Here is a 15,853-nt window from a genome sequence, read left to right as displayed (position 1 = left end):
ACTCCGCCCGGACCCAGGTGCACAGAGAGAGGGTCAAGGTATGGTGCACACTCACACCTGCCGGAGAGCAAAGGCAAGGCCCGGCCTCTCCCTGCTCTGTCCCTGTGCACCAGGAAGTGGCCTGGCTGGGGACTCGCCCTGGTCTTGCAGCACGTGTGGGAAGCGCAGGGCACCCTTTGTGCTTCTGGTTCGGGGAAGCTGGGAGAGCTGTGAGGTCTCTGGGCCTGGTGGCCTCCTCTGGAAAGAGGGATAAGGCGCCTGTTTGGGGGATGTTGAAGAGGGCTCGCTTGTCGTTAAGGCAGCATCTGGCAAAGTTAAAAACGCAAGAAGAGAAAGAAAAGCCACAGAGCCAGGCGCTGGGCCTGCTGTCTAGCCGACTTCTTCCAGGGAATTCCACTCAAGCTATTTAGAGAGGTTTCGGAGAACAGGCAGTTCCTGGGAGGAGCATGAAGGACCCTGGTGGCATCTTCGTTCTGAATCTCTGCGCTGTGCCCTCGGTGGGGCCAAGCCCCGGCCCTCGTGAGGAAACCTGGATTCTGTGGTAGGGCCCAGCTCATTAGGCTTATGAAGGAATGAATGAGTGAGTGAATGAATGAACCAGGAGAAAGTGGCAGTTACGGTGTGTTACCCACGTTGCACCGATTGCCAGCTGAGGACTCTTAGCATACTTGAGGCCTGTTCCAGACAGAGCCACAGACTCCAAAGGCTGCAGAGCAGTGGGCACCTCCTGGCAGAGGCCACCCGCAGGTGACATGCCCAGAGTGTGACTTCCCCTCCACAGTGGCAGAGGGCTGTGAAACCAGTGGAGAACTTGAGCTCCACCTTCCTGCCCTGCCCTGCCCTGCCCTGCCCTGCCCTGCTCTGCCCTGCCCTGCCCTGCCCGTTTCTGTCCCTAGGGGCCTTGTCTAGCCCCAGAGCTTTAAACACCGTCCATATGGGAATGATTCTAAACAGCTCGGCCCTGGGCCCTCTCCTCCAAGCCCAGCTCCCACCGGGGGTCTCAGCCCTGCCTCTTGCTCTTACTTGGTTTCTCTGTGGTCGTCCCCGTCCCTGCCTCCACGGCCCACCTCCAGTCCATCTCCAACTCCACTTCCCACCAGCTTCTCCATGCCTCTCGCCCTTCTCTCCTCTCACTGCCTTCATCCCTCCAAAGCCTACAGTGGCTGCCCAGCTTCTGACCCACTCTCCCAGATGATCCGTTCTTCGCACTTTGTCCAGGACACCTTACAAAGTGTAAACCGGGTCCTGCTAACTCCCTGCTTCACAGCCTCCATGCAGAATAAGACGCAAACTCCCACGAAGCTCCGCCTGACTTCCCTGGCTTCCCCAAGCCTCTCACCCCTGCCCGCTGGCATCCAACCAAGCCTCCTTACTCTCAGTGCCAGAACCAAGCTCCTTTTTGCCCGGGGCTCCTGGCTCCTTACTAGTGGCCTCTGGAAGATCACCGGTGCACCCGGCTCCTTCTTACTGGTGGCCTCTGGAAGACTGTCCTGCAACCCTCTCCTCTACCACTCTCTTCCACAGCCCCCATCACAATTTAGAATTACTTGTGGGTTTATTTGTTCCTTTGGTGTCTGTCATGTCCTGCTTCCTGCTCCCCTACCCCCAGGGCTGTAAGCTCCAGCAGCCCAGGCTCTGCTGGTCTCCATGGGTTCTCACACGCAAGCTCCTAAAACAACTTCAATAGCCAGGAGGTGCTCGGTGAAGGCATCTGGGCTGGCAGAGCAGAGGAGGATGGGCTCCAGCTGGCAGCAGCAGCAGCCTGGTCACCTCGGAGTCCAGCAGGGCAGGCGGCTCCCTCCTGAGTGCACCTCCAAGGGATGGTTGAGATGGGGCTGGGTACCCCATGACATCACCAGGCTTTGGATTTTTTTTGCAGTTGTGGCCTGCAGAGCCAGGCTTCTGTACATGAAGGCCATAATTACAAAGTTCTGCTGAGCACAGTTTTGCTTGCTAACGCTGCAGGCCTGGGGAGGCAGAGACTATGAGCTAAGAAGACAGAAACAAGTTGCCTTTGTCAGACATCTGCTATTGGAAAGTGAACAGCCTTGGTAACATGATGGGGAGGCAGATGGCAATTCCTTCCTTATAATGTCTTCTCTGCTGGACCCCAAAAATTATTCTAGGGATTCAACAATATCCCTCAACTCTTTCTAAAGACTGCAGACATTCATAATCATCATCACACACAAGGGTGTTGTCAGAGGCGTGTGTGCCAGGGCCCTGTTGATTCCCTTCATCCTTCTTCACCATCTTCGTTTTGCCTCTCATAGGCTCAAGGTCCCTGTAGACATCAGAATCAATTCCCTATCCTCCCCCCAGGCTTTGAGGAGCTCACCTGCCTCTTGCCATCCTGAACACCTCACCGCCCTCATCTTTCAGGGCCCTTCTTGAGTCCACAACTTCCTCTTCAGTTCCCTGGCACACTGGCTGTCTGATCCCACCTCAGGCCTGTCCTGGTTGGCCTCCTGCCCACTCTCCCCCTGCCTTCCCTACACACAGCCATTTAGCCCCTTTCCTCTAAAACGCAGCTTGAGGCAGGGTTCCTGCGATTGTTGGTGTTAACTGCAGTTGCTTGTCTTCTGTTATACTCAAGGACTGGGCCTTTGGGTTTCTCTGCAGAAACTCAGATACTGCCTATCATGCTTGGAGGGCCCAGTAGATGTCAATTAGAATTCAAATGCTGAGGCCAGGAGCAGTGTCTAGGAGGACAAAAAAAAAAAAAAAAGACAAAATCAATGTGTGGGAAGTAAATAAGAAGTTGCTTTAAACATTATACAGAAGCATTCTCATAAAATTATTCAACTTTAGGAGGCAAAAAAATAAATAAACAGGTCTTGATTATTGATTGGCTATGGGGCAGGGCAAGGAAGGAAAAACTGAGTGATATGGTTTGGCAGTGTCCCCACCCAAATCTCATCTTGAATTGGAGTTCCCGTAGTCCTTATGTGTCATGGGAGGGACCCCATGGGAGGCGATTGAATCATGGGAGTGGGTTTTTCCCATACTGTTCTTATAAGAGTGAATAGTGAATAAATCTCGTGAGATCTGATGGTTTTATAAAGGGAACACCCTCTCTTGCCTGCCACCATGTAAGATGTGCCTTTACTCTTCCTTTGCCTTTCACCATGATTGTGAGACCTTCCCAGCCATGTGGAACTGTGACTCCATTAAACCTCCGTCCTTTGTAAATTACCGAGTCTCAGGTATGTTTTTAATGGCAGCATGAGAATGGACTAATATACTGAGACAACACCAGAGTCCTTTGTGATTTTGTTCAGGACCTGTCCCCAGCAAGAGGTGACTTTTAGTAACCACAGTCAGGATGGTCATTCTGACCTCTGGGATGTACCAGAATGAATAACTAATAGGTTCAGAGCTATCTATTTTTACATTGCTCAACTATTCTTACCTCTCTTCTTTTTTTTTTCTCAAGTTATGCCCAAGTGTTAACAGTTATTACTGAAATCAAGAGGAAAGACCTTTTTGCTGGAAGATTCCTATACTTGCCCAGAAATAAGCAATAATTAGGCCCTTGCCCAGATCCCTACATTTGAACTCTGTTTTTTTCTTGAATTGCTTTTTGCTGATGAAGAGTACACATGTATTATACATATCTTAAGGGATATGTCAAGTGTATGAACTACTGAAACACATACCCCTCTCAAAGTAATAAACATTTCCATCATTCTAGAAAGTTATGTGATGTCCCTTCCCCAATAGAAGCTCCCTACTCTTGCCAAAGATGACCATTATTCTGAAGTCTATCACCATAGTTAGTGATACCTGCTCTGTATCTTCATATAAACGAAATTATGTAGTATGTTATTTCTAGTTTCTTTCAGGCAGCAAACTTTTAGAGATTCATCTTTTATTGCTTATTATTAGTAATTTTGGTGATGTACCCTTTTCCTCTAGTTGCTTTTAGAATCTTCTTATCACTGTTTTCAAGAAATTTGATTAACATGTGTCTTGGTGTTGTTTTATTTTTAAATTTTATTTATTTATTCATTGAGATGTGGTCTTGCTCTGTAACCTAGGCTGGAGTGCAGTGGTGTGGCCACAGGTCACTGCAATCTTGAACTCCTGAGCTCAATAAATCCTCCTGCCTCAGCCTCCTGAGTAGCTGAGACTACAGGCATGCACCACCATGACCAGGTAATTTTTTATTTATTTATTTTTTCAGAGACAAAATTGCCCAGACTGGTCCTGAACTCCTGGGCTCAAGCTATCCTCCCACCTTGGCTTCCCAAAGTGCTGAGATTACAGACATAAACCACTATGCCTGCCCTTGGTGTGGTTTTCTTGTGTCTGTTTTCTTGGGATTACTTGAGTTTCTTGTTTTATAAATTTATAGCTTTAATCAAATTTGGGAAATTTCCAGCCATTATTTCTTTAAAAATATTTTCCCCTTCCTGTCATTCTTGGACTACAAAGGATGTACATGGTATTTCTAAATTTTGCCTCACAAGGTTACTGAGGCTTTAAAAATTTTTTAACCCTTTTTTCCTGTGTTTTAGTTTAGAGGATTTCTATTGCTAAGTTTTAAAATTGGCTGACCTTTTCTTCTGCAATGCTTAATCTTCTGTTAAGTCTATTCAGTGATTTTTTTTTTTTATTTCTGATATGTATTTTTGGGTAACAGATGTTTTATTTGGTTATTTTAAAAATATTATTTATTTCTCTGCTGAGGTCCTCATATGCTTATTTATTATTTTCATGTTTTCTTTTAAATCTTTGGATATATTTAAAATAGCACTTCTGGACCACTTAGGTATACCCAGTTCTTTTCTTTCCTTTCCTTTTCTTTTCTTCTTTTCTTTTTCTTTTTTTTTTTTCAATGAGACAGGGTTTTAGTCTGTTGCCCAGGCTGGAGTGCCATGGCACAATCTCAGCTCACTGCAGCCTCCACCTCCAACTGGAGGTTCTCCAGCCTCAGCCTCTGGAGTAACTGGTATACAGGTATAAGCCATCATATCTGGCTAATTTTTTTTGTATTTTTTTGTATAAACAGCATTTCCCCATGCTGCCTGGGCCAGTCTCAAGCTACTGAGCTCGTATGATCTGCCCACCTCAGCCTCCCAAAGTGCTGGGATTGCAGCCATGAGCCACTGTGTGTCCCAGTTGTTTTTTAACACAAAATGCTGGCTTTGTTTATATGTCGTTTCATACTTATGAGAGTATGATTGAATCTTAAATTCTTGACCACTGAGTACAGGTGAACAGTATATCATTATGTATGTGTGTGTAACTGTTTTGGGGACAGTTATCACATTATTGAATGCATAAGGATGAGGGCAGGTGACCATTCCACTCACAATGGCAAAAGTCATTTATTATTTCTTTTCTTCTATGATTAAAAAAATTTAATTCAATTTATAAAATAAACTGATGTCCAGAAGTTAGAGTTGTTTTCATTGGAAGGCCAAATAATAAAATAATCTAGCACCTTCCATGCCTGCTTCAGATGATTTCATAATGCGTTAAATATGCTTGTGTTCCTCACTTAGAAATCACAGGACTCTCAGAAATATCTACACTTTGGCAAAAGGATCTTTCTTCTCCAACTTGAGAAATTGTGAGACCTATGACATAATTTCTTTATTTCTCACAATGGAATCAGTGTCAATAATCTGCAGAACATTGTCACTGGTGGGATGATTTATTATCACCTAGTTTCCACCTGGTATACAATTTCAGTTTGCTCTTGGAATTGAGGAAAAAGTTGATAATGAGACATAATACAGCACTGAGGAAAACTCTCCTAAGAATGAGATACAGATATTTATTTCTTAGCAGTTACTAAAGCACAATCGAAACTTAGTTTTTAAATATTTCATTTCCTGAAAGATGGCAGTGTTAAGAAAGGTTTTTATGCATTAAAAAATTGCCTTTAATGGAAAAGTGTGATCATCTCAGGAGAATTTTTCTACTTAAATGATCCCAAAGTCAATATAAACCACAAACATTTTATGATGAAGTATAAATGTACAGGAATTCATAACTAAAAATAGTAACATAAATCCCATTATATGTTCTAGAACTTCATGTGCTGTAAGGTATTTGTAATTAAAAAAAAAAATCACTGATGTTTAGTAAGCTTCATGAAATGTAGAAAAAATCAGTGGCCTCAAACTGTAGTAAAAAACAAACAAACCCCAAAACCAAAAAAACAGTTTCCCCAGTGCATTCTGGCAACACAGAAGGTCATTTTCCTTCTTTGTATCAGGAAGGTTAGCGTTTTCTAAAGTAAGATTCTATTGGGAGTGGTGTATGTGGAAGGACGTCAGAGGTGATTGTAGATAGTACAAGGATGGCCACTTCGCATTTCATATACAAATTACTTATTTATTTTCATGTATACTAGAAAAATACTGATACACTACTCAAGACTTTATTACCACTAAGCTAATGTAGATAGTGTCATGGTCAATTAACTTAGAGAAAATTATTAAGGAAATAACATTAGAGGTGATAGTCACATATGGCAAAAATTGCAATTGTGGAACTGAAATGACTGAGTTGTGGGAAATCCTGAGCGGGGCCAACTCCCAGCCTCCGGTAGTGACCTTCACTCCAGATTTTGGTCTCGCTCTCCTGTCTGTGAGGGCTTCATGTTCCAGACTGTTCTCAACTTGCAGAGGTCTCTTCATCACAGGCTCTGACATCACCTTCTTTCTGTCCACACCCAGACTCAGTCTGCCCTAGCCCATCCCTTATGAAGTTCCTGTTCCTGGACAGAGTCCCAGGCCACCTCTTACTCTGAGCAGAGGGGCCTACATAGTCCCCATTGCCATGCCCTGTGGAATTACCAAGTTTCATTGGAAAAGATTCTTCACTGCCTGGAGATTCTGATCCGCCAAGAACTGATTGAAGCAAGATCACCAATTCTGCCTCCCCAAACTCAGAATGAATCAGCAGTAATTACAACACAACAAAACCTCTCCCTACTCTGTCCAGCTCTGGGTATATGGGTGTGTGGCAGCACTAGAGCAAATAACATGCCGAGAGATTTCTGGGGGAGAGGCACACTATTCTTTCTTGTAATAAACTTGAAGCCGAGAGGATAAAAGTTCTGAATGAGGATCCAAGTCCATGAACTTGGGAGTAGAGCCCAGAGAAACACAGTCCAGCGATGGAGAAAGAACAAAATGATACCCTGGAGATCTTCTTCGAAGCCCTACATGAAGTCACATGAGAGATTTCCCTTACTCCAAATTTCTGTGAGTTTAAGCCAATTTGACTTAAATGTTTTGTCAAAAATCTATACACTCTTTTTTTCCCTACTGGGTGTATTTAGGGAAAAAAAAAATAATGGGAAAACCATCCAGTCAAAGACTGGTGCATGGAAAAGCTAAAATAATTAGGTCCAGATAAGGTAAGAAGGATGCCAGGGGTACTCACTAATAATGGATTTGTTAAATCAATAGTTGCACAGAACTGCTCATGTTAAACATAAGCAAGATAAAAGAAATAGCCTGGGATCTACACAAACAAAACAGAAGAAAATAAAGGGTAAACACACCTTAGGCTGGAAAAACATTGAATCCAGTGGACAGAAACAGCTTTCTCTGCATGTATTGAGCTATGTAAGAATTTACTTATAATAAGAAAGATTTGATCACACAACGGACTCATAATGAGTTAGAAAACAACAGAGATGAGATAAAAGAAAACTTCAAAGAAAACAAATTAGGACTCCAAGCCGTAAGATTTAATACATAAGTTAGAAAAAGTTTTAGCTAAAAATGAATTATCATTATGAAAGAAAGTCACAGTGAATAGACAGCAAAAACATATAAAGAGAATAAAGTAATTAGAAGAGGGTGGGTAGTGGATATGAAGGTCAAACCCAACCCAAGAATAACTGGTGTGTCTGCAGGTAAAATTTCAACAAGTGGAACACACAATTGAGAAATATCATGCGGAAAAATGTTTCTGTAATAAATGGAATATGCAGATTGAAAAGAGAAAGTACCTGAAAGGAGAATAAAATGAGCCAGAACAATCTAAATAAAAGGTAGGTGGGTTTGGCTGCACTTCACAGACTCTTATAACCATGCTATCAGAGTAACTCAGTCACACACAGAGAGAAAAAGCATGGCTGGCCTCAGACTCCTCAAGAGCAATGTTCAGTGCAAAAAGACAATAAAGCAGTAGGTACGAAATTCTAAGGGAAAGAAAATGTGGCAGCCATGTGGTCATTCAGTGAAGGCTGACGACCTCCTTGGACTGTGATAGAATAAGAAGGGCCAGAATGGCCTATAGTCTTATAAAATTAATAAGACAGAATCATATAGAAAGAAATGGTTTCTATAATAGACATTGGACATGAGGTAACACAGGGCCATGATTCCTAAGATAAAAGTAACAAATGAAGTAAGACTGACAATTGCCTCAGGAGATTTTCAAGGAGGAAATTTCCACGCTGTGGTGCAGGAGGGGAAACCAAAGAAGTCAATGGTCTTCTGGAGTTGAATAGAAAGAAACCAAGGTCTGAGGTGGCCAAGGTGCTAAGATTGGTGGTGAGTGCTGGAGAGGAGACAGCTGCAGAGGGCAGCTGTAGAAATCTAGAAGGATACCTGGAATCTTTGGTTGAGTGCTGAGGTACACACCTCAGAGGCAGCTGTGGAGACCAGGAAGGGAGCCATGGCAAAGCAGAGAGACAATTCCTGGAGCTTACACAGGACTGGGAAGAAACACTTCGTAATAGGGAATCCAGAAAGAGGCCCACACAGACATGGTCATCTGTTTTTCAATGAACACACCAAGGCAGATCATCGGGGAAGGGATAATCTGTTCAAGAAATCAAGCTGGGACAACAGCCTAGCCACATGCATCAAAATGAATCTCAGCTCTGACCTCATATCGGATACAAAAATGGGCTCAAAATAGACCATGATCTTAAATATAAGACCTAAAAGCATAAAATTTCTAGAACAAAACGTAAGAAAAGAAATCTTCATGTTCTTGGGTTAGGCAAAAATTTCTTAAACATGACATTTAAACCACATTCCATGAAATGAAAAAATTGGTAAGTTAGACTTTACCAAATGTTACAAATTTTGCTCTTCAATGATGCTGTTAAGGAAATGAAAAAACAACCCAGATACTGGGATAAAATGGTTGCAAGACATAGAACTAATAAATATATGACATATGTAAAACATATGTCTAATAAATATTGTATCTTGAGTATAAAATATAAAGAATTCTTACAACTCAACAAAAAGAAGATAAATCCATAAGAAAATGGACAAAACATATAAACAGAGGCCTTACCAAAGAAAGTACGGGAATGGCAAACAAACACATAAAAAGATGTTCAACATCATTAATGTTAGCAAAATGCAAGTAAAAAACACAGTGAGATATCAGTAAACACACATTATAATGCCAAATTTTGAAGGATGCATAATAGCAAGTGTTGGTGAGGATATGGAGCCATTGAAATTATCATACATCTCTGTGGGAATGCACAGTGAAACAGCCACTGGATAAATTAGTCTGTTATTTTCTTATAAAGTTAAATATAAACTTACTATGTTCTAGTAATATCTCTCTTATTTATTCATGCAATATAAAGAAATCATATATCCACACATAGACGTGTGCTCAAATGCATAACAGCTTTATTCATAACAAATATATATCTTGAGTCTATGAAAATGTCCATCAACTGCTAAGTGGATAAACAAATGTGTGTATTTATATCTAGATGAATTTTAAAAATAAAGTCAGATACAAAGAACTACTTACTATAATCTACCATTTTTATAAAATTCTAGAAAAGTCAAAACTATAGTCACAGAAAAGCAGATCATAGAATTGTAACTTAAAGCAATATTACATAAAATAGCAAATATTTTCCAGTACTATAGAACAAAAGGCTTTCTCAAACATTTATGGTGGGATTATGAATTGGAAGCCAGTATGAGGCCATTTTGCATTTAATATCATAAATCCAAAAATGTCTATCTCAGCCAGCAATTCTCCTGAGATTTATTTTAAGGATGTAGTTAATGATCTGTATTCAAGCAAATTTATATTAGCAAAAAATTTAATAATATCCAAAATGGCAAAAATAAAACATTGTTAAATAAATGATGATAAATCCATTAAGTGGAATAGCATAGAATGATATAAAATGTTGTAAACATTTATAAACATTGATTATATATTGACTACAAATAAAAATCTCAATAAAACCCTATGAGTAGATATTTTAAGATCATATTCTTTGATTAAAATTATAGAAAACTAGAAACAAATAACAAAAATAAAAATAATGCCATCATACAATTATCTTACAAACTTTGTCCTCAACAAACAGGAAATAAAAAATGCAATTTCAAGATATTAAATGCCATGTTACATGTGTTAAAAAAGTTACATGGAACCTAGCCAAAGGTATATATATTAAGAAGAAAAACATTCATGGTTTAAAATATTTTATTAATGCAAAAACAAAATAAAGAAATAAAACATTCATTTTAGAAAATTAGAAGAGGAAAAACAAAATAAAAGACAAATAGAATAGCAGCAAAGATAAAATTTAATATTAGAAAGAAACAGGAAATGAAACAGGTATGCAGTAAGGAGGAGGAAGACAATAGAAATTCTAGTTCTACGCTTTTACACTGTTGGTGGGAGTGTAACTTAGTTCAACCATTGTGGAAGACCGTGTGGTGATTCCTCAAGGATCTAGAACTAGAAATACCATTTGACCCAGCAATTCCATTACTGGGTATATACCCAAAGGATTATAAATCATTCTATTATGAAGACACATGCACACGTATGTTTATTGTGACACTGTTCACAATAGCAAAGACTTGGAACCAATCCAAATGCCCATCAATGATAGATTGGATAAACAGACTGTGGCACATACACACCATGGAATACTATGTAGCCATAAGAAAGGATGAGTTCATGTCCTTTGCAGGGACATGGATGAAGCTGGGAACTATCATTCTCAGCAAACTGACACAAGAACAGAAAACCAAACACCGCATGTTCTCACTCATAAGTGAGTGCTGAACAATGAGAACACATGGGCACAGGGAGGAGAACATCACACACCGGGGCCTGTTCGGGGTGGGGGGCTAGGGGAGGAATAGCAGGGGGTGGGGAAATTGGGGAGGGATAGCATTAGGAAAAATACCTAATGTAGATGAAGGGGTGATGGATGCAGCAAATCACTATGGCACGTTTGTACCTATGTAACAAACTTGCACGTTCTGCACATGTACCCCAGAACTTATTCTAATGATTTTTAAAAATGATATGTAAGAAAGGAAAAAAAAAGAAATTCTAGTTCTAGTAACTTCCTGCGTTCTCAGTGTCACCTCACCTTGGGTAATGCAAAATCATCCTGTAACTTTATAAAAAATAACACTTTTCTGTTTTACACAAACTAGAGTTGCTTTTTATATGTAAACAGCCTTCATAACTTTGGAGTTGGGATACTAAATCCAGAAAGTAGAAAGTGTAAGACTAAAATATTTGCTTACATGGACATTTTTAACTTGAGCCAGCGAAATATCTACATGTATGTTTAAAATGTATAAATGTATAATTGATTGAAATGCAAATAATAAAATGAATATATGTATTCAATAAACATATTTCAATATACATATATATACCTCCACAAGATACACAGAATTGACAAAGGTTTAATATCCTTACTGTACAAAAAATCATAAATAAAAAACCTCTCTGTATAATAAATGAGCAAACATCATAAATAGAAAACTGTGTCAATAAAAATACACATGGGTAATAAGCTTATTAGAATATAGAAACCCTAACTGACATGTGAGAATCTAATGCCAACAAGCTACTTCTTGTCTCCCAGCTTGTGCAAAATTAAACATGCTAACAATACTATGCTGTGGGGAAGCTATGGAAACTGGGGACTCTAATGCAAAATGCTGTTGGTAGGAATTTAAATTGAGACAAACCTTCTGTTGGCATGCACACATTTCGGGTTGACTCAACAATTCTCCTTCTCAGAAATTTGTCTCAAGGAAACATATAGAAAAGTTAACAAGGTTGACTGTAAAAGGAGTATCACCGCCTCACGGGTACAGCATTGAAAAACTGGAAAGAACCTCAGTGTCTACCAAAAAGGGTTTGTATAAATAAATTGTGGTTCTTTGTACAATGGCAAATATGATCTATTCACATGAAAGGATTGCCATGGCAAGTTGTTAAAATTTTTATGAAGCAGATTATAAAACAGAAAATAGATAATGTGTGCATGGTGCTATGATTTGGACGTTTGTCCCCTCTGAAACTCCTATCGGTGAATTTCAGTTTAGCAGTATGGAAAGTTACAACTTTTGCGAAGCAATGAGGTTATGAGGGCCCTGCCCTCATGAACATATTAATTCATTCATGAACTAATAGATTAATGGACCAGTGGGTGTTCTCTGGAGTGGGACTGGTGGCTTTATAAGAAGAGGAAGAGAAACCTGAGCTAGCACTGTCAGCCCAGTTGCCATCTGGCCATCATGATGCCCTGTGCCACCTCTGGACTCTACAGAGAGTCTTCACTAGCATGAGGCCCTCACCAGATGCAGCCCCTTGACCTTGGACTCCTCAACCTTTAGAACTGTAAGAAATAAATTTCTGTTCTTTATAAATCACCCAGCCTCAGGTATTCAGTTATAGCAGCAAGAAATTGGCTAAGAAGTAAAGCTATCGGTTTGAAAGTCTCTTTGCCCAACTATGAACAGAATTACTTCTTCTAGGATAAATTATTTATTATCTTTAGTTTCTTCTTTCTTCTTGTCAGTTCGTTTGAATACATTTTTGTAATGGGCATATGTAATACAAAATACGATAATAAATACAAAATTATTTTTCACTCTAGGAATAAGGCTGGAGGGAATTAACTGCTGAAATTCTGTTCCACCCTTTAAGAGTGTGGTCAAAATAAATAGGCTTAAATAGAAAAAATAGTAAGTTTTTCCAATAATACACAATGTTTTGTGGACGTAGGAAAGTGTGCACATTTATACTTCCACACATGTTAAGGGCAAGGCAGGTGATTGGTATCTTTTTCTAATAAGCAGCTGGGCAATGCATAACAACAGCTTCAGTAAAATTCAGACTCTGACTCACTTCTACAGTCTAAGCAAAGAAATAATCAAAGATGTGGACAAAGATTTATGCATAAGGATGCTCATAGTTTGTTCTTCCTTAATCGTTATTTTAAAATAGAAATAATATATATGTCCACAGGAGTGGAGTGTGTGTGTACGTATCTCAATAATTCATTCAACACATGTTTGCTGAATATCTTCTCTGGGCCAGCCTCTTTGCCAGTCCCTGGAATCCAGTGGTATCCAAAACAAACATGTCCACCTCCTGGCGTCTAGTTACAACAATGGAACAGACAGATAATCAGCAAATTCCACAAATCAGTTGAATGTTAAAAAAGAAAAGTAGAAGATGAAGTAATTGCAGGTTTTGCCATTAAAAGTAAATGTAACTTTCAATGGCAGAAACCACAATTACATTTTCACCAACTTAATATGATATTACTAAATAATCAAAGAATATAGTAAAAAGAGGTATGCCAACATGCTACGAATGTCTATTTATCATGTCAAAAAATGATCTGTTAGCCAAATGGGAGAATTTTTCTCAAGTTCAGAAATGATCATTTATAAACTATTTACCACTCAACAGAGTAGATACAGATACCAAAAGCAAGAATGTTCAGAACCACCTCTACCAGAGCACTAAAAAGTGATAAAGATGAAAGTTCTCAAGTTATAATTTCAACAATACACAAATATGATCCAATTTGAAAGAGGAAATTTCAAAGCCATACGTCTCTGATAAAGTCTAAAACTAAGGAGGTATAAAACATAAGGAGATGTAAACTTTTCTCTTTCCACTCCACAGTACATTTGACGAAGTCTTATGTTCTTAGAATTTCCTCCTGGAACAATTATAAGAGTCAAATCACTGACGAGTAAAGAAACTGAGCAATGCATAGCAACAACTTCAGAAGAATCCGCAGACTTTGTCAAACTTGTAGAAGTCTAAGCAAGGAACTAAGCGGAGATATGGACAAAGGTTTGTGCCTAAAGATATTTCTGTGTTGTTCTTTCTCATGTAATTGTGAAATTGAAACAATGTAAATGTCCACAATAGTGAAGTATATGTTTACATACTTCCAATAATTCTTGGAGGAGTTGGGGGTTTCATGGTGTTGTCTACTAGACTCAGCAACGTTTTGAGGCTACAGATCCTCCCCGCCCTTATTATTTAGGAATGCTACTCATGTCATGACGTGGTAGGCTAAACTTGCTTCCATGACACTTGCCCATGGATTATAAATTAATTGTGTGATTGAGGAAGTCCCTGGGAAGACCATGCCCCGCGCCTTGTTCATGCTGGTTGGCTGTAACCATAGCAGCCTCTTACTCCAGACCAAAGTTCAGCAACTGTAAATTTTATAACCATGCTCAGAGTTCAATGTCCATTAGCATAACCCTGCCTTAGGAAGAGAGAGATTTTATATTTGACAACAAGATGTTAAGACTCCATTTCTAAATAGTAGACTTCAAATGATAAGGTCCAAACGTGTTATAAGAAGATACTTGGGTGTTTTGTTTGTTTGTTTGTCCTAGAGAACTTATTTTCCTGTGAAAATGCCTACCACAAAGAAGACATTGATGTTCTTATCAAGCTTTTTCACCAGCGTTGGGTCTTTCATTGTTATTTGCTCTATTCTTGGGACACAAGCATGGATCACCAGTACAATTGCTGTTAGAGACTCTGCTTCAAACGGGAGTATTTTCATCACTTATGGACTTTTTCATGGGGAGAGTAGTCAAGAATTGAGTCACGGACTTGCAGAATCAAACAAACATTTTGCAGGTAAATGATAAACTAATTTAAATGGATATAGTGAGATTGAATTAAGGTTCATGTCATTCTGTATTTGAGCCAAGTAATCATTCAAAAATAATTTCTTTGTAAGCTTTGGGTTAGGCTGAAGATGCAAGCCTAACTCATAATTTTGGAAATTTGGCATGTCATTATTTGAGCTTCCTCAGTTTTGGTTGTGTCTACCAGTACGACGGTTTCAATCATTCTAGCAGTGGCTACATTTAAATAATACCCACCAAGCTGATTGACAAGTAAATAAGTAAAAATATGTAACAGCAATATGGTATTGAATAGCCAGTAGGAACGCATTTTTTAACTGTATCAACTAGGTTTTTAGATGGAGCCAAAATCTCTGTCTAGAACTTTGCAAGTGGCATCTACGCAGGAAAGAGTAAACTAGAATATTTCTTATCTCTATTTTTCAAGTTCATTTCTTTAACTGATTTGAATTTACCTCCAAAATATCTAATTGCTGGAAATTATATTAAATTTCCATTAGTTTATTAATTGTATATTTTACAGGAATTCCTAAACATAGTTTTCTGATTTCTTATATAATAATGTCCTCCTCTCAATGGAAGGAAAATGAAAGTTCATTAAGAATGATAAGTTGATTTAGCTACTTATTTGACTTTTGAAGTTTGATACCTACCTTTATGTTTTCTAAATTTAAAAACATTTGTAAATTATTACACATTAAATGGACTTTGTTTTGAATAATCTTCTATACAAGTATTATACAGGCATTATCAGGTATCATACAGTCATTACCTTCTGACTTATAAATATGCATCATTTTCTACCTTATACAAATGTAATATTTAGTCCTTGTGTAATGCATAAAGAAGTTTGAGTTCTAGACAGTAGCTCTAGGTTCTAGCTATACTGTACTTATGACTTTTTTCATGAAACTATTTTCTTAAATCCAAAGCAACCT

The 15,853-nt window shown here is 39.1% G+C and overlaps 1 protein-coding gene and 1 long non-coding RNA gene across 2 annotated transcripts in view; one reads left to right on the top strand and one right to left on the bottom strand.

Moving 5' to 3' along the window:
* Nucleotides 1-860: 860 nt before the first annotated feature.
* LOC141580666 (uncharacterized) overlaps nt 861-15,853 on the bottom strand; it is a 20,109-nt gene continuing 5,116 nt past the window's right edge. Inside the window, exon 3 of the long non-coding RNA XR_012512966.1 lies at nt 861-2,702. This is a non-coding gene — a long non-coding RNA (uncharacterized LOC141580666). The remainder of the gene's footprint in view (nt 2,703-15,853) is intronic.
* CLRN3 (clarin 3) overlaps nt 14,504-15,853 on the top strand; it is a 15,570-nt gene continuing 14,220 nt past the window's right edge. Inside the window, exon 1 of the mRNA XM_003922094.3 lies at nt 14,504-14,904. Within this exon, the coding sequence (XP_003922143.1) occupies nt 14,676-14,904 (229 nt within the window). The 5' untranslated portion in view covers nt 14,504-14,675. The remainder of the gene's footprint in view (nt 14,905-15,853) is intronic.

Source organism: Saimiri boliviensis, chromosome 12, assembly GCF_048565385.1.
Source record: "Saimiri boliviensis isolate mSaiBol1 chromosome 12, mSaiBol1.pri, whole genome shotgun sequence".
Taxonomy (NCBI): domain Eukaryota; kingdom Metazoa; phylum Chordata; class Mammalia; order Primates; family Cebidae; genus Saimiri; species Saimiri boliviensis.
Note: the sequence above shows the minus strand (reverse complement) of the source record. Positions and strands in the feature narration are given on the sequence as shown.